Raw genomic sequence first — 18143 nt, 5'->3', positions numbered from 1 at the left:
GTGAACCACCAGCCCCAGGGGTGAACCACCAGTCCCAGAGGTGAACCAATAGTCCCAGGGGTGAACCAATAGTCCCAGGGGTGAACCACCAAGTATCAGCAGGATGATGACAAAGCTATAAGAAGTGAGCGCGGGAAAGTTCTGACAGCGGTGATCATAGGGATCTCACGTCCAAAAATGAATGCATAATATTACGAGATAAGGGAAATAGGATAAGAAGGATGTAATTTAGGCAGCCGTTCTCCGGAGCGTTCCTAACGTCACTAAACTGATGTACTAAATTGCCCGAACCTAACCCACCCGCGAGGACCCACGAACAGAAAACGGGACATCACATGAATTCCGCGAGCCGGTAACGTGTTTAGTACGCCAGTTTTTGGCCGTAGGGGGACTTATACGTCAAAATAGGATGTACTGTGAGGAGAACAGGTTGATTTAGGAGCAATGACGATATATACACCTAGAGGTGTATCCCTGCTTCTCAGGTATATATATCCTTCACTGAGGTTTGAATAATTTAGGTCTGAAAACCAATTTGAGAACTAAACTGTTCTTACTGGATGATCAGTAAGCACTTGTGGGGGCTCCTTACTAACCCCCCCTCCCCCCACTGGTTGGTATAGGCCTTAATATCTAAATGTTACGTTTCAGCTTTATCTCAATATAATCATACTGGCTTAGCGCCGTTTACTGATAATCACCTTAGCGTTACCTTTATCTTGCCCTTATTAGGCCTCATTTATTTATTTATTTATATACAAGAAAGTACATTGGGTTTGTAAGGATACATAGCATGGTATTTACAATCTTGTAAAGCTACTAGTACGCGCAGCGTTTCGGGCAGGAGATAATCGGAGATAATCTAATCTCATTTAGATTATGTAGTTCAGCCGTGGGTAGCCTATTAAGAGAACGGGACAAAAATTCCCTTGAACGTGTAAGGAGAAGAAAAACAGTTAGTTCCAGGAATTAGAAACATTTCGCTTGGAAAAAAACATTACAACATTGCAGCCGATGAGTCACAATAACATGGCGTAGGACATGAAGACTAAGAACACGAGGAGACGACGACGTTTTGGTCCATCCTGGACCATTATCAAGTCGATTGTCTTGATTCTATACTAGGCCTTTGTCAGTCTTCAGTATTCTTGTGGATACAGTTAACCATAAATATATATATATATTATATCCCATACCAATATATTAATATAAGCACATAGATAAACACGCCATCATTGAGTGTATATTGACCAGCACCCAGGAGAGTTGGTTTATTTATTTTATTATGCAGCCAATACCCACTCTGTGTGTTGTAGTGGACCCTATACCCACTCTGTGTGTTGTAGTGGACCCTATACCCACTCTGTGTGTTGTAGTGGACCCTATACCCACTCTGTGTGTTGTAGTGGACCCTATACCCACTCTGTGTGTTGTAGTGGACCCTATACCCATCCTGTGTGTTGTAGTGGACCCTATACCCATCCTGTGTGTTGTAGTGGACCCTATACCCATCCTGTGTGTTGTAGTGGACCCTATACCCATCCTGTGTGTTGTAGTGGACCCTATACCCACTCTGTGTGTTGTAGTGGACCCTATACCCACTCTGTGTGTTGTAGTGGACCCTATACCCACTCTGTGTGTTGTAGTGGACCCTATACCCATCCTGTGTGTTGTAGTGGACCCTATACCCATCCTGTGTGTTGTAGTGGACCCTATACCCATCCTGTGTGTTGTAGTGGACCCTATACCCATCCTGTGTGTTGTAGTGGACCCCATACCCATCCTATGTGTTGTAGTGGACCCCATACCCATCCTATGTGTTGTAGTGAACCCCATACTCATCCTGTGTGTTGTAGTGGACCCTATACCCATCCTGTGTGTTGTAGTGGACCCTATACCCATCCTATGTGTTGTAGTGGACCCTATACCCATCCTGTGTGTTGTAGTGGACCCTATACCCATCCTGTGTGTTGTAGTGGACCTCATACCCATCCTATGTGTTGTAGTGAACCCCATACTCATCCTATGTGTTGTAGTGGACCCTATACCCATCCTGTGTGTTGTAGTGGACCCCATACCCATCCTGTGTGTTGTAGTGGACCCTATAACCATCTTGTGTGTTGTAGTGGACCCCATACCCATCCTGTGTGTTGTAGTGGACCCCATACCCATCCTGTGTGATGTAGTGGACCTCATACCCATCCTATGTGTTGTAGTGAACCCCATACTCATCCTATGTGTTGTAGTGGACCCTATACCCATCCTGTGTGTTGTAGTGGACCCCATACCCATCCTGTGTGTTGTAGTGGACCCTATAACCATCTTGTGTGTTGTAGTGGACCCCATACCCATCCTGTGTGTTGTAGTGGACCCCATACCCATCCTGTGTGTTGTAGTGGACCTCATACCCATCCTATGTGTTGTAGTGAACCCCATACTCATCCTATGTGTTGTAGTGGACCCTATACCCATCCTGTGTGTTGTAGTGGACCCCATACCCATCCTGTGTGTTGTAGTGGACCCTATAACCATCTTGTGTGTTGTAGTGGACCCCATACCCATCCTGTGTGTTGTAGTGGACCCCATACCCATCCTGTGTGTTGTAGTGGACCCCATACCCATCCTGTGTGTTGTAGTGGACCCCACTTGTCACCTTGTCTATGTATATGGGTATGGGGTTCCCATATGTATAGGGGTATGGGGTCCCCATATGTATAGGGGTATGGGGTTCACTATGGTATAGAGACCATAGAGGACCTCATACCCATCCTGTGGGCTGTAGTGGACCAGTGACCACATACCCATCCTGTGTACTGTAGGTGGACCAGTGACCACATACCCATCCTGTGTACTGTAGAGGATCACATAACCCATCCTGTGAACTGTAGTAAAAAGGTTACAAAGGCACATAATGCGTTTAGAAACTGACTCCCAAAATTCGTTTAGCTAAGCAAGTCTCAGCACTGATGAGCCAGTTACATAATATGTTTGTATAAATAAGCCAACAGTGTCTTTGCAGGTTACCAAACTAACATCACAGTCACCTCAAGCAGTCTCAGCACAAAGAGTGCGTTTGTTAGTTGAGCCAGTTGCGTATCGTATTAATTATCCTATCATGCACTCCCCACCCATCCAGTGGGCGACGGAGGCGAGGCTTCCGCCACCTGCATGTTCTTCTACCTCTGACAAACTGGGGATATCATTGGCTAAAATTTCAGGTTGTAAATGATTTTGAATTAAATATTGCTCACATTTCTTGAATATTTGTGACAGGTGTTATCTCTAAATTCATTACTTTTTGCTTTCCATTACATGTAGTGGTGTAGATTGTTGGGTGTGCGAATAGTTTTGGTGTAGACAATTTACATTTGGTCTGGTATACATCGGATGAACCACAGATATGTAGAGAGATATATGGTCGCTCTACGACCACAAATCTCGCCACCATACACCTGTGCCACATATCTATGAGACATAGACATGTGGTCGCTCTATGTTCGCCTCGTTGACGACGCCCCACGGGATAGCTGCAACAATAGAGCCCTGATAACATATCTTGGCTCGTGCCACTGTGTGTCTGCTCTTCTACAGGCCCGCTAAAGCTCCGTACAGGACCACTTCAATCCTGAACGGGCCATTATAATTCAATACTAGACCGCTCCAGTTCTGAACAAGACAAGATGGTAGGACCATCAGTCCTATAAAGAACCACTACACAGTCCTGTACATAACCATTAGAATCTTTACACGATTATATATAAAGTATATTTTGATAGCAGTCTTTCTTGCAAACATATGTTGTTGAATATGACCGAAAGGGTGAGATTAATGATTCTAACACGAATCTTCTCAATATTTCTTACGTTTTTCTTTACTGTCAAGGGAAGTTGAAAAATTAACTCTCCAAAGATCATTTTTACACTTTACTATAGTCTGAAGCCTGGGGATGCATTTCGCAAGGTACACCTTACATTTTCAAAGACAATTGTACCGTGTTAAACATCGGAGTATGTACTCTTTGGGTGAGGTGGAGGATGAATGCCATAACAGGGGGAGGGGGTGTTAAAAATATCAATGGATCAAGATAATGGATAAAAATATCAAAATGGATCAAGGGGTGTCAAAGAATAAATGGATCAGGAGGTACTAGTAAAGCCATTGGATGCTGTGTCTGCGTTGGCTCTGGGTTTTGAAGTGGGTAGAATGTAATTATGTGTTAGCTGGTTGTTGATTGCTGGTCTGGACTTCTTAATATGTAGTGCCTCGTTGATGTCTAATCTGCTGTCGTTATACCTGTCGATCATTTCAATGTTACTTGAAGATGTCTCTGGCGATGATCTGGTTTTGTGTGGAGATTACATGTTCCTTGATAGAGCCCTGTTGTTTGTGCATTGTTAATCGCCTAAAGAGAGACGTTGTCGTCTTGCCTATATACATAGATCGTTGGGTCTGACAGTCCCTAAGTGGGCATGTGAAGGCATAGACGACGTTAGTCTCTCTTAAGGCGCGTTTCTTGGTGTCTGGAGAGTTTTTCATATGCAAATTTGCGGTCTTCTTGTTTCTGTAGTAAATTGTTTGTATCTTCTGATTGGTGTCTGTGGGGATAACGTTTCAATAATATCTTTCAGTAATCTTTCCTTGGTTTTATAGACCGTGTAAAAGAAGTTCCTGTAAAACAATTTAATAGTAGGTACAGGTGTTGTGTTGGTTGTTTCTTCAGAGGTTGCATGTCGTGTCACCTTCCTTTTAATGGCATCTTCAACATAACCGTCATTGCCATTATTGACTAGGATCTGCCTTACCCTACAGAATTCCTCGTCGACCTGCTTCCAACCTGAGCTGTGAGTGAGAGCTCGGTCGACGTAAGCATTGACAACACTCCTCTTGTACCTGTCCGAGCAGTCACTGTTAGCATTAAGGCACATTCCTATGTTCGTTTCCTTAGTGTAGATTGCAGTGTGGAAGCCTCCATTCCTTTCCGCGACTGTTACGTCTAGAAAGGGCAGCTTCCCACCACTCTCCATCTCGTAAGTGAAATATCACACACACACACATATATATATATATATATATATATATATATATATATATATATATATATATATATATATATATATATATATATATATATATATATATATATATATATATATGTGTGTGTGTGTGTGTAATTACCTAAGTGTAGTTACAGGATGAGAGCTACGCTCGTGGTGTCCCGTCTTCCCAGCACTCTTTGTCATATAACGCTTTGAAACTACTGACGGTCTTGGCCTCCACCACCTTCTCACTTAACTTGTTCCAACCGTCTACCACTCTATTTGCGAAGGTGAATTTTCTTATATTTCTTCGGCATCTGTGTTTAGCTAGTTTAAATCTATGACCTCTTGTTCTTGAAGTGCCAGGTCTCAGGAAATCTTCCCTGTCGATTTTATCAATTCCTTTTACTATTTTGTATGTAGTGATCATATCACCTCTTTTTCTTCTGTCTTCTAGTTTTGGCATGTTTAATGCTTCCAACAATGCAAGTGTGTGTGTGCGTGTAACTCACGAAGAAATTAACAATTTTACAATGTCAGACCACGAAGGATGGATTAAGACAGGAATTTTCTTAAATACTTTCATTTTTAATAATACATCTTCAGAAGGATGGATTTACAGTTCAGTGAGATGGATAAAAAGCACGAGGACGATTGACTATACATGAACACAAACAAAAATCAATGTTAAAATCGAAATCATGAACAGACTGTTTATCCGAATTGCCAGGGCTTGTACGCGTCTGTTTGGCAGATACACTTCAAATTTGACGCTGGTCAAAACGCGAGAACATGCTGAAAATCAACTTTGTTTTTTAATTAATTAGAAACTACGGTTGCGAAGCCTAGCGTCGTGTCCGTTGACGCCAGTGTTCTCACTTTTATGGGGTGGGGAAGATGTTGTTATAATAGATGATACACGTAATAGTTTGTCATTTAGATAAATCCCGATATTCAAGCTCTTCCACTAACCTTAAAAGGCAATGCCTTTGGAAACATTTTGGAGACTGGTGCAGGAAGGTCGTTATTTGAGGTATGAATGACTTCTGTACTTTCCCGTTGTTCAACTGCCACATCAACGGTATCCTCACCAACACCTGGAGACTTCTGGGGTTCATTCTCTGCGCATTCCTCAGACCGGTTGTTCATGTCGGTCTCGTTCACTTGACCTTCAGCCGGGTTGTTCACGTCGGTCTCGTTGACTTGACCTTCATCTGGTTTATTCATGTTGGTCTCGCTCACTTGACCTTCATCTGGTTTGTTCATGTCGGTCTCGTTCACTTGACCTTCATCTGGTTTGTTCATGTCGATTTCGTTTACTTGACCTTCACCCAGTTTGTTTACATCAAGTTCGGTGCCTTGATCTCCAGACGACTTGTCTGCGCCAGAATCAGCCACTTGATCTTCCTGCAATTCAACCAAGCTGCACCCCCCGGAGGCATGTACTTGAGGGACATCAAGGTCTACGAGACCAAAATCCTCAGGCGTCTCCATCTGGTAATCCAGTAAGCGTAATATTTATGGCCTAGTTACACGATCACGATCTAGCAAGACATGAGCTTCCCCCAAGCACCGAGGCACATACGAGGGTAGTCTCATCACCCCTATCACACCTCCGCCGCTCCTGTTCATTGGCTTACGTGTTCACCCGTGAGCCAATCAGCGTGTTCCTCTGATCATAAGGTCGACCAGAATGGGTTATGCACGTCCCTGGCGCGCCCTCAACCTTGCTCCAGGAGCACAGGTGATGGTATGTCGCCTAAATGCTTCATCCACGTACTGCAAATAACAGCCTGTCCTCATCAACAAGGGCCAAATACTCGTTAATCCAGTACCCAAACTCCCTGTTTATGAATGAAAAACATTGTACACACGACTCACAACTGAAGTGTGTACTTTTCTCGAACAGTGCTTCGATCACGTCCTCTGCTCGAATCGCATCTCTCTAAACCAACCCGTCCTCAACTCAAGTCCATTACATCCAACGGTCGACCCCAAAGACGGATTCATAAACTTTTACATGCTGTTCATTCAAAACGGGAATTTTTTCAAATATAAATTAATATTTACATATTGTGCATATATAGGCATAGGTTAGGTTAGGTGTTTAGGTTCTGTTGGCGATTATTTGTATTTGTAGTACGTGGGTGAAGCATTTACAGCGTTGTGGATCGAATAAAATTCGTCAGTGAAACACTTTTAATTGTTCCGGAAGTGTTCGAACGTCATCAGTTGTGAGTAGTGTCATATCAAAAGAAGACACCAAGCCGAGAAGGTTATGTAGCACCATCAAATGTGTAACTCCCAGGTATCTATTTATGCTAGGTGAACAGGAGCATCAGGGTGAAAGAAATTATCCCCATTTGTTTCAGCCTCGATCGGGCCTTTAGGACAATCCCAGAGCGCTGTTCGCTGGGACCTGTGGGGGTGTGTGTGTATATATACTGCATATATATGTGTGTGAAAAAAAGTATATAGAAGATATGAAAGAAAAAATAGATTGGGAGTTAGTATATTAGATAAGACTGTTAGAAAGACGAGGATCCAAGAGCTAACAGCTCAATTCTGCAGGCACAAATAGGTAAATACACACAAACAACTTAAAAACACATGTACACTCACCGAAACTTGGAGAATTACACACACACACACACACACACACATTGGATATAACGTTGAGTCAGGAAAACCGTTTTGACATCCAGAACTTCCAAGTTGAGTATTACGTCAAGCCACAAGATCCTGTACAATTTTGTCTCGCCTTCCTGCCCAAAGTCTCTTACACGGAGCTGCAATGTTTAGGTTTGTTTGATTCATCACTATCTCTACACTCTTAGTATTTATGTATGCTATTTTATATATATATATATATATATATATATATATATATATATATATATATATATATATATATATATATATATATATATATATATATATATATGCATATGTCCTGGGGACCATTCAGGCTTGTTCGCATATATATATATATATATATATATATATATATATATATATATATATATATATATATATATATATATATATATATATATATATATATATATATATATATATATATGAGAGACACAAAGAAATTGCAATGGAGGGAACCTAAAAATGTCGAGGTCTCTGTCTCACTCTTTTTCCCCCACTCTCTCCCTTTCCCTATCACACTCTTGAATGTATTAAGTGTATTATAAAAACTGAAAACCACAACAACAAAACTCTCTGGAAAACAAAGCTACGATTTTATATGCCATGGCAATCGCTGGGGCTCACTAAAAAGAGCAGATATTTCTTAGAGAGGCACCTACCAGATACGAATTACCCTGAAAAAGTGAGAGGCTAGCCCCAAGCTTCTTGCCACCAACCTTGGATAGACAGGCATTTCCATTTATAGATATTGACTAGATGGGGTTTCTGGCGGTGCCTGGGTTGACCCAGTCTCTATGTCTTTGTAACTCACTCTCACTGTCTGTACTCACCTAATTATGCTTGTGGGGGTTGACCTTCAGCCGCTTGGTCCCACCTCTCAACTGTCAATGAACTGGGGTACAGGATCCAGAGCCTATTGGGCTCTTTCATATCAACATTTGAAACTGAATAGTCTGCCTCCACCACATCTCTTCCTAGTGCATTCCATTTGTTACTACTCTGGCATTGACCAAAATTTCTAATTTCTGTGGCTCATTTGAGTACTGTACTCGGTTTCCACCTGCCCCCCCCCCCCCCTTTGTGAGGATACCACCTGTCTTTATCTATTCTATTAATTACTCTTAAGATTTTTTTTGTGGTAATCATTTCCTCCCTAACTCTTGTTCCTTCCAGCAACATGGTTCAATTCTCGTAGCCTTTCCTCATGACTCGTACCTGGTAGTTCTGGAATTAGTCTGGTGGCATACCTCTGAACCTTCTCCAGCTTCGTCTTGACTTTGATTAGGTTTGAATTCCACACTGAAGTCACATACTTCAGGATTGGTCTAACATATGGTATACAGTACAAAGTTCTGAATAATTCCTTACACATTTTTCTGAAGGCAGTTCTGATGTTAGCCACCCTTGCATACACCCTTGATATTATAATTTGAACTTCAGGAGACAGGTTAATGTAATATGAAACCCTAGGTTCTTATTTCTGTCCGTTTCATGGAGGATTTTATCTGCCATATTGTACATTGCGTCTGACCTTCTGGTACCTCCACCTAGCTTCTTTACATTACATTTACTTGGTTTAAACTCTAGTAGCCACATGTTGGAGCATTCCTTCAGTTTGTCACAGTTGTGTTGTAGCTTCTTGCTGTCTTTTCTTAATCCTCCTCATATTTCCATCGTCAGGAAACATTGTGTGTTATGTCTCCGAGGGAAAATAATTGTATGCTTAATGCTATTCTTTATTTAGTAAATTTGGAAAATGTAGACGATATATCTGTATTCATTTCCGATGACCCATAACCTGTTAAATTTAAATATAGCCTTGCCCAATACAAAAATCAATGACGTCAAATCTTTATTGGAGAATACATCTTAATTTTGAATACTAGCGTTTGTATGACAATTCTAGTTTTTGAGAGAGGTTGGTCACATCCTTCAGTTTCAATGGTGAGGTTAACGGCAGTACAACTAAACAAGTTTCACCTAAATATTAAGAGGGATATGTTTCAACACCACCTTCTGGAGAGGCTGTTTTCATACCAGCAGGGAATGGTACAATGATAGTTATATATGCAGTGCAAGGGGTTGGCCACTACAGTAAGAGTACAGAACGTGCAGTAGAGCCACGGTGAGATTAAAAAATAAAATATGTTTGAGTACTCGTCATTGTGGATAGATGTACAGTACTGTATATGTTTTGGGCTGTTTGATGTAACAGTTCCTTATCTTCAAAATGGAATGGAACTGTGAATAAAATTAAAAATATATACTCAGGAATAATTAAACTTCCATACACTTTCATTATAATGCTGTCTTAAACAACTGAATTTCTAAATAGTGGCCACATTTTTTTCTGATTTTAGGACCATTAATCAATCATATCTGCATTTATTAAGCATATGTATTTCCCAAAAACTGAATACATGTTCTACATCAAGTGGACAATTAAATTATGAACAAATAATATTCTTTATTAAAAAATGCAATGAATACACTGGTAGCATGGGATAGAATATTTAACTATAAGTGGTATATTTAAATTAACTAATTTAACAGGATTTCAAAAGGGAAATTGACTGTCTGAACAAGTCTTTGTCAAGCAGAGGACTATATCCAATGAGGTCTTGCTTAGGAAGGTTACACAGCTGTCGTCTGAAAAAGGAATATCAAAATATTTTAAACAAATAGTAAAATATGAAAATATTACAATGAAACAAATGTCAATAGCTCAATTTTTGTAGTAGAAGAGAAGAAGGGGTTCCTGTACAAGTATTCCTAAGGAGGGGCAGAGGGGGAATGAGAAAGTAGATGCCATGTTTAACAATAAATGAGATATGAATATTAAATATTTATACAAAATATTGGAATCCCTCCTGCATAAGCAGAAAATAATGTCATTACTATCTTACTGGCTTAACTGAAGATTAAACACCCCAATGCAACAGACAAAAACAGGTAGCAGTAGTGTGTACTGATATACATACAACTTCCACCCATTTCTATTTATTTCTGAAGAATATAGGATACCATTACTGAATGGCTTAAGGGCATGGCCAACCAAGTCATACATATCCAGTGGAGGATGAAGACAAATTAAAAAGGTGTAAACCTGTTCTACTAAGAATAATGCCAGGAACATACTCAGCAAACACACAGGTGTACCACATAAGAGGAACAACAGTCACACCAGAAGCTACAAATCAAGAAATGTTTTTGTTTGAATGTCAAGTCAGCAGAATGACCATTTTAAATTTGTACAAAATAAGTACAGAAAGGATCTTTGTAAGCATATTAAGAATATAAGTGGAATAAAGGCTGATTTAAGTAGTGTTAGAACACGCATAACTAGTTTGGGGTTGAAGCTAAAATGTAAAGAATGTAAGTATGTATAAAGACAAAATTAACTTATGTATTAAACTGTGTAGAGCTAGATATCACTCGGCTCCAAGTACTGTATGAGCAATAGGTAGAAGCTATGCAAAATAAATTCACTCACCTGAGAGCAATATCCTGCCGAGCACACAGGGCCCTTCGATTAGGCCCAATGCCATCCAGGATCCTTTGACGATCTTCAGCCCGAGCCTTTAATAAACGCAACACTCCACCTGAGTCAATCACTGGTGGTATTTCTATCTTCTTGGGTTCTGTGGATGAAAATATAACAAATTATTGATTATAAACAATTAAAACAATAACAATCTACTTGAAGAAGAGATATAGAATTATATGAACATGTTTGCAGATGATAGCAAGCTTCTGAGAAGAGTAAAAGATCTAAATGACACTTAAACGATTCCAAATGATTTAAGATAAAATAAAGCACATGGAACAATACATGGCTAATTGAAGTAAATGTGAACAAGTGGCACATAATGGAGTGAGAAATAAATCAAGCTAGGCCACATTCAACCTACAAATTAAGTGAAAACATTAAAGTACTCCAGCAAGAAAGAGATTTATAGGCAGTCCCTGGAAAGCAAACTGTCATCAGAGGACCACATCACAGCATAGTAACAGGGATGTATGTTATCCGATTTCTGAACTGCCTTCAAATACAGTACATGGATGGAGAAATGTTTACGAAACTTTCATAACATGAAAGACATGAATTTGAGTATATAACAGTATATGGCATATTATTTCTTGAACATACATAATCTAGATCAAATAGAAAAGGTGCCAATACATTTTGCTAGATGGATGCAGGATTTAAACAAGAGCTATGAAGAGGGATTTGAGGAGTTAAATATGGCCAAAATAATAATATACAAGAAAAAAGAAAGAGGGGGGGGGAAGCATTACTACGTACAAAAATGGAAATTAGGAAATTACAAAATTATGAAAAATTTTTGAATCTACATATTGAATCTATGCATATTTTAAAATTAAGAAACAAAGGTGCTGAATATCATAAAAAATTATATCTTGCAAGCAGAGTGGCAAATAGATAGAATAAATTAAATAAAGAGGCTAGTGAATGCCAAAACAGTATCATCAGAAGCTTCAAAACTTCATGTAACAAAGGTTATAAGATGGGACACCACGAGTGTAGCCCCTCATTCTACATTTAGGTAGTGTATCTACATTTAGGCGATTACACATGCACGAACACACCAGTTCAGACATTGTTATTTATGTGTTTACATATAAGAAGTTTCATGAAATGATGGCCAGAAGATTGAAGATAAACACAATATATAAGTTCCAGCCCGCTCCAGTGCCAGGTAAGTCCACTACGGGCTCACCATAGCCCGTGCTACTTGGAACTTTTTATTCCCAGTAGCTGAATCTTAAACAACAACACAATATATTGTACAACACTAAATAAACTGCATACAAAATTTGAAGCGCTTCTGAAAAGTAGGTCTTAAGAAAATGACCGGAGATTAACCACACTATTTACTGAACATGCAAATGTTAACAATTTTCAAAACTAGACATATTGGGATAGTAACAATGAAAATTGATATACTACAGCTTGCCATATAGTATGGTATTAAGCTATACATGTTTTATGTAAGATAAAAATCTACACTTTCTTCAAAAGGGTTTCTATGCAAGTTCCCCCTTTTCAGCATATACACTGTAGTATGAATATTTTTTATTGCCTTTGCATTAATATTTTCCAATGTTGGAATGTTTGTGTTAAAAGTATTACAAAAGTAATTTTGTAGATAGATTCTTAAAACATTTGTATATGAATGTTAGGTGGAAAATAAATGTTGGTGGGCGATGTAAACTTAATGTTTACAGTGGAAAGAAGCTTCAACAATTGTTATAGCCAACAAAACTGTTAAGGAATAAGTTCAATTTGCTAAGCCCACTAACTAAATATTTAATTACTGACCTGTGTCTTCTTGGTTAGTATCAACAGAGCAAGCTTCCTTGATTTGTTGCAACACCTCTGGTCGGGCAAATGTAGTGGAGACCCCAAGACGAGCCAGCAAATGGGAAGCACTGAAACGTTTGAGAGCAGTCCCAGCTGCCACCTCATTAGTGGCAGCTCGGGATGAGTCTCGAACCAATAAGGCCCAATTGATATCCAGGGCACCAGCAACATCTGCAAAAACCATTATAGTCACTCTCCATATTAAGAATCTTAGTTGATAAGAAATTTTATTTCTATTTCACAAATAGCATGGAAAATTCTCAAGAAAGTTAGAAGCTTTGTTTCTCAATTGCAGCCAATTGAGGGAGCTTATGTAAGGTATAATATAACATAAATCACAATATAACCCCCACAACATAAATCATCATTCATTCAACATTATTATCTAATTTACCACTTTTATAGGTGAGGTGGTACCAGTCTTAAAATATTAAAAATATAGCACTGAATGTAATGAAATACTTTTTTCTGGTCAGTTCAGTAGTTTCCTGGTGCATCTGCAATGTATTTATATGATATATAATAAAATACAGCAACATAACATACATACTCATCATTATTTGTGTGAAATTTTGCCCTCCAGATGGTAATCAGCAATCCTAGAAGGCACCAGCTGCACATCCATCCACTTTGTGGACCCTCCTCACTACTACTACTACTATTTGCGTGTCGGACAGATGCTTGCATCTGTTAATCACTGCATTATCCATGAGTTCCACTAACTAGGAGATATTATTGTTATCAGTACAGTACTAGCTGTGCATGTTTTTTGTTTAAATTTGTATAAAATCCATTTCTTAACATATTGGGATGAAATTTTCATGATGCTGATGCCAAATAACATGAGATTTGTTTAACATTTTTCACTACATTTCATATTTGGACGAATAATTTTTAGCTCCCAGTCCCTTGAGAGCCTTACCTACCTTGAGGCTACCTTGAGGTGCTTCCGGGGCTTAGTGTCCCCGCGGCCCGGTCGTCGACCAGGCCTCCTGGTTGCTGGACTGATCAACCAGGCTGTTAGACGCGGCTGCTCGCAGCCTGACGTATGAGTCACAGCCTGGTTGATCAGGTATCCTTTGGAGGTGCTTATCCAGTTCTCTCTTGAACACTGTGAGGGGTTTGCCAGTTATGCCCCTTATGTGTAGTGGAAGCGTGTTGAACAGTCTCGGGCCTCTGATGTTGATAGAGTTCTCTCTCAGAGTACCTATTGCACCTCTGCTTTTCAACGGGGGTATTCTGCACATCCTGCCATGTCTTCTGGTCTCATGTGGTGTTATTTCTGTGTGCAGGTTTGGGACCAGCCCCTCAATTATTTTCCACGTGTAAATTATTATGTATCTCTCCCGCCTGCGCTCAAGGGAGTACAGATTTAGGCTCTTTAGTCGGTCCCAGTAATTTAGATGTTTTACTGAGTGGATTCTAGCAGTAAAGGATCTCTGCACGCTCTCTAGGTCAGCAATTTCTCCAGCTTTGAAAGGGGCTGTCATTGTGCAGCAGTACTCCACTCTAGATAGCACAAGCGTTTTGAAAAGTATCATCATCGGTATAGCATCTCTAGTGTGAAAAGTTCTTGTTATCCAACCTGTCATTTTTCTTGCAGTTGTGACGGCTACTTTATTGTGTTCTTTAAAGGTAAGGTCTTCCGACATGAGTACACCCAGGTCCTTTACATTGCCTTTTCGTTCTATGTTATGATTTGCCTGCGTTTTGTACGTGGTTTCTGTTTTTATATTTTCAATTTTTCCGTAGCGCATGAGCTGAAACTTATCCTCGTTGAATACCATATTATTTTCTGTAGCCCATAGAAAGACCTGATCAACATCTGATTGGAGGTTTGCCGTGTCCTCTATGTTGCCAACTCTCATGAAAATCCTAGTGTCATCTGCAAAGGATGATACAGTGCTATAGGTTGTGTTCTGGTCTATGTCCGATATGAGGATGAGAAAAAGTACTGGAGCACACAAGTACTGGAGCCTTTAACTAAAGTAGATGCAGGGAGGTAGTACGAGTAACTATCAGATGAACAGATCAAACCCCTACCAAAAAAACTCCACAGTAAGGCATATACTTGGAAGGTTGAAGCATTCTAAAAGGCTGTTGCTTGGGAGCAGATTGATGGAGGTAACAGGAATCTGTCAGTTTTGAATGCATCCCTGAAAGCTGTAAGTAGGCTAAAGTGATTCCGGGGTGTGTGAGGGAGCCATCACGAAATAACCCTAAAATTACAAATGGCAAACAGGTCATATCATCCAAATGAGAACTGGCAGTCTGAACTATTAAAAAAACATCCAGGAGTGCCAGATGCATGGGAACTGAAGCACACAAAATCACATAAATAACAGATGAAGAAAGGCATACAGTGCCACAGACTCCTTATTCACCACCCAAGCTCAATACCATACACAGTGAAGTAAAATCAACTTTTACCAACAGGTCTGGCATGAGGACTAAGTTCCAAACAATTCCCAGACATGGAGGTAACTTAATTTAGGAGAAGCCCAAAACACAAATGACACTGAACTCCTCTGAGAGGATAACTCTGGTGAGGGAATGAGAAACAAGCCAAAGCTAGAGAAGGCAATACTAACAATGTCAGAGTGATCTATCAGCTAAGGCCACACAAAATGGTGACATTAACACAATCATGGACAACAAAGTCCTAAGAAACTCAAAACCTTACTTAGCTGGAAAAGCAGTGTAGGTTATGGTATAGAAGTAAAGCTTTTGGTATGAAGTACATGAGTGAGGCAGGCAGGCAGGCTGGACCCATGGGTAAGCTGAGTTGCCACCTGGTATTGCACTTGAATACTAATGTATAGTTCACTAACATTAGGCAAACTACTGTTTACTAGTTTCAACATGTTCTCTCTCTCTTTAACCAAGATATACAATTTGCTCTGCTTTGACTGTAGTTTCTGGAGAGTTTGACTTACCGCATATCTTGGCAGATAAGACTACATTTGAATCATCAAAACCAACACCCCAAAACCAGGGGTTGTCTTATAGACCAGGTACAAAAATAGGGGCCTTAAAGTTCTACTCAAAATGCCACCCTATGATAAGTTTTAAAGAACGAAATACTGCATTTGAAAGAAGGAATCTAATATTAAAGATAGAAAAATGGTGTAAATACTTACTGAATTTGGCCTGGCGATCCTCTTCCAGCTCGTCATCGCTAATTTCTTCAAGATGGGCCTCTTCATCTTCATCTAGCAAATCTGAAATTGTCATGAGAAAAATCACATTTCCAACAAAATGTATTTTTTGTCAATGCTTGAACTGTAAGAGAACCTAGCTTTTAAACTGGAAAACCTTCAATGAAAGAAAACAATTTGAAACATACACACATACATCTACAGAGATCGATAAGATTCCGCAAATAGTTATTTTCTGAAGATTTCATGCGGATGATTGATATTTTTCTCTATGGCTGCAACAGTACATTTTTATAAATTTGACCAAATAGTTGTTATAAATATTATCTTTTAGAGTATGGGTTGTAACATGCACTGATTTGTTCATCCATTTTAGAGGCTGTTACACTGGGAATGAATTGTCTGCCCAAGCTTAACCCTCAAACAATACCTTATACAGGCATCACAAAGCAATACAACATTTTAACATATTTAGCACCCTATTATTTTGCTGCACCACAAACTGGGAGGACCGACACTCTTCAATGAGAGTTGTGTGTGTACATCAAATAAGGACAACATTTATTTAATATTAATAAGATTAAAATAAGACAGAGGTAAGAACCAAATTAACTCACCGTCATATGTGGGCCCATTTTCCCGGTTAAGATTCCTTGGGTCCTAAAAGAATAAATTAGGAGGTTACACGTAAGCAAGTGCAAAACAATAAAACAAATAAGCGAGTACCTCTATTACTTCAAAGTTAGCCTTCTCAGTTCCCTCCTCAACCCATTCACCCATTACACAGTTGACTTTACACCCCCCCCCCCCCCATCACCTCACTCATGTGCAGATATAAACTACAACTTCTTGCAGAGTAATAACTAACAGAATTGTTGCAGACAGAATATTCAGTTTAATGATTAATGGAATACTCACACTGTTATATTCAACATCTGCATTAATAAACTGTACAGAATTCTTCTCTTTCTACTTATGTGAGCCATAAATGGGATGAGTTACTACAATGACTTCATGGACAAATAATAGATAACAGTAGTAGTTGTACCATACTAGGACAGCCTTCTGGTATCAAATATCTACAAAATGACAAATTCACTACTCTAAATTGGTCCCGAACCATTTTGGCTTACTGACCACTGTACAATTTTTTTCTTACAAATTATTCTTACTAAATTTATGCTACAAGCACTCAAGAAATTAAATAACATGTTGGAAAAAGGTAAATATTAAACTATTACACCATAAGAATAAGTACTGTACCTCAATCTGACTGGAACTCAAGTTACGGCCATCTTCTTCATTGTAACCACCAACCTGTCAAACAAATTATTTTGCATCATAACACACAATTTATGTATAATAATTAAAAATTACAAACCTTTCATTGCATTGATATAAATTATTTGTTTATATTCAAGAGTTCACAAATGTTTGCCAATATCAAACCCTGATCAATTCTACACAATTTTTCTGCAGTAATTACTACTGGTTCATAAAATGCTCAAAGTATTACATGTTCTAAGAAACAGACGTATAAAAGGAGAAGGACTAAGAATTACATATATCATCCAAATGAACGAGTGATTACTTAACACAAACTCTTCTCCTTTACCTCCTGGTTAAGAATGTCGTCCACATCATCACTAATGTCACTAAAGGTGTCCTTCTCCTGGAGTGTTGCATCATTTTCACCAGTTACTGGTGTAGGTGACTCTGTACGCAGCCTCTTGCTCTCTGGTTCATCTACAGTCTTGTCTTCTGAAATTGCCCTCTTTTTGTCCTCCACAACAGCTGCTACTTCACTTTCTGAGGAAAAAAATCATAATACAATCCTTAAAATTTTGACATTTTTAAATAGAAGAAATAATATTCACTAATTCCAAGAAAAACAAGCAAGGTAGT

At 39.3% G+C, this 18143-nt stretch overlaps 2 protein-coding genes across 18 annotated transcripts in view; both read right to left on the bottom strand.

Moving 5' to 3' along the window:
- Positions 1-6823, bottom strand: part of SH3PX1 (sorting nexin 33-like protein SH3PX1) — a 61884-nt gene extending 55061 nt beyond the window's left edge. The window contains exon 1 of one of the 2 annotated variants that reach the window (XM_045755672.2): positions 6009-6823. In XM_045755672.2, the coding sequence (XP_045611628.2) occupies positions 6009-6530 (522 nt within the window). In that variant the 5' untranslated portion in view covers positions 6531-6823. The remainder of the gene's footprint in view (positions 1-6008) is intronic. The other variant, XM_045755670.2, reaches the window with a different exon arrangement.
- Positions 6824-10148: 3325 nt separating this feature from the next.
- The window catches only part of LOC123766486 (fl(2)d-associated complex component), a 51358-nt gene continuing 43363 nt past the window's right edge, over positions 10149-18143 (bottom strand). For all 16 annotated transcript variants that reach the window (XM_045755663.2, XM_045755667.2, XM_045755661.2 and 13 more), the window contains 7 exons: positions 17854-18047; positions 17502-17555; positions 16856-16898; positions 16221-16301; positions 13039-13251; positions 11188-11335; positions 10149-10343 (listed from right to left, as the gene is read on the bottom strand). In XM_045755663.2, the coding sequence (XP_045611619.2) occupies positions 10241-10343; positions 11188-11335; positions 13039-13251; positions 16221-16301; positions 16856-16898; positions 17502-17555; positions 17854-18047 (836 nt within the window). In that variant the 3' untranslated portion in view covers positions 10149-10240. The remainder of the gene's footprint in view (positions 10344-11187; positions 11336-13038; positions 13252-16220; positions 16302-16855; positions 16899-17501; positions 17556-17853; positions 18048-18143) is intronic.

Source organism: Procambarus clarkii, chromosome 62 (genome assembly GCF_040958095.1).
Source record: "Procambarus clarkii isolate CNS0578487 chromosome 62, FALCON_Pclarkii_2.0, whole genome shotgun sequence".
In the NCBI taxonomy this organism is placed as follows: domain Eukaryota; kingdom Metazoa; phylum Arthropoda; class Malacostraca; order Decapoda; family Cambaridae; genus Procambarus; species Procambarus clarkii.
Note: the sequence above shows the minus strand (reverse complement) of the source record. Positions and strands in the feature narration are given on the sequence as shown.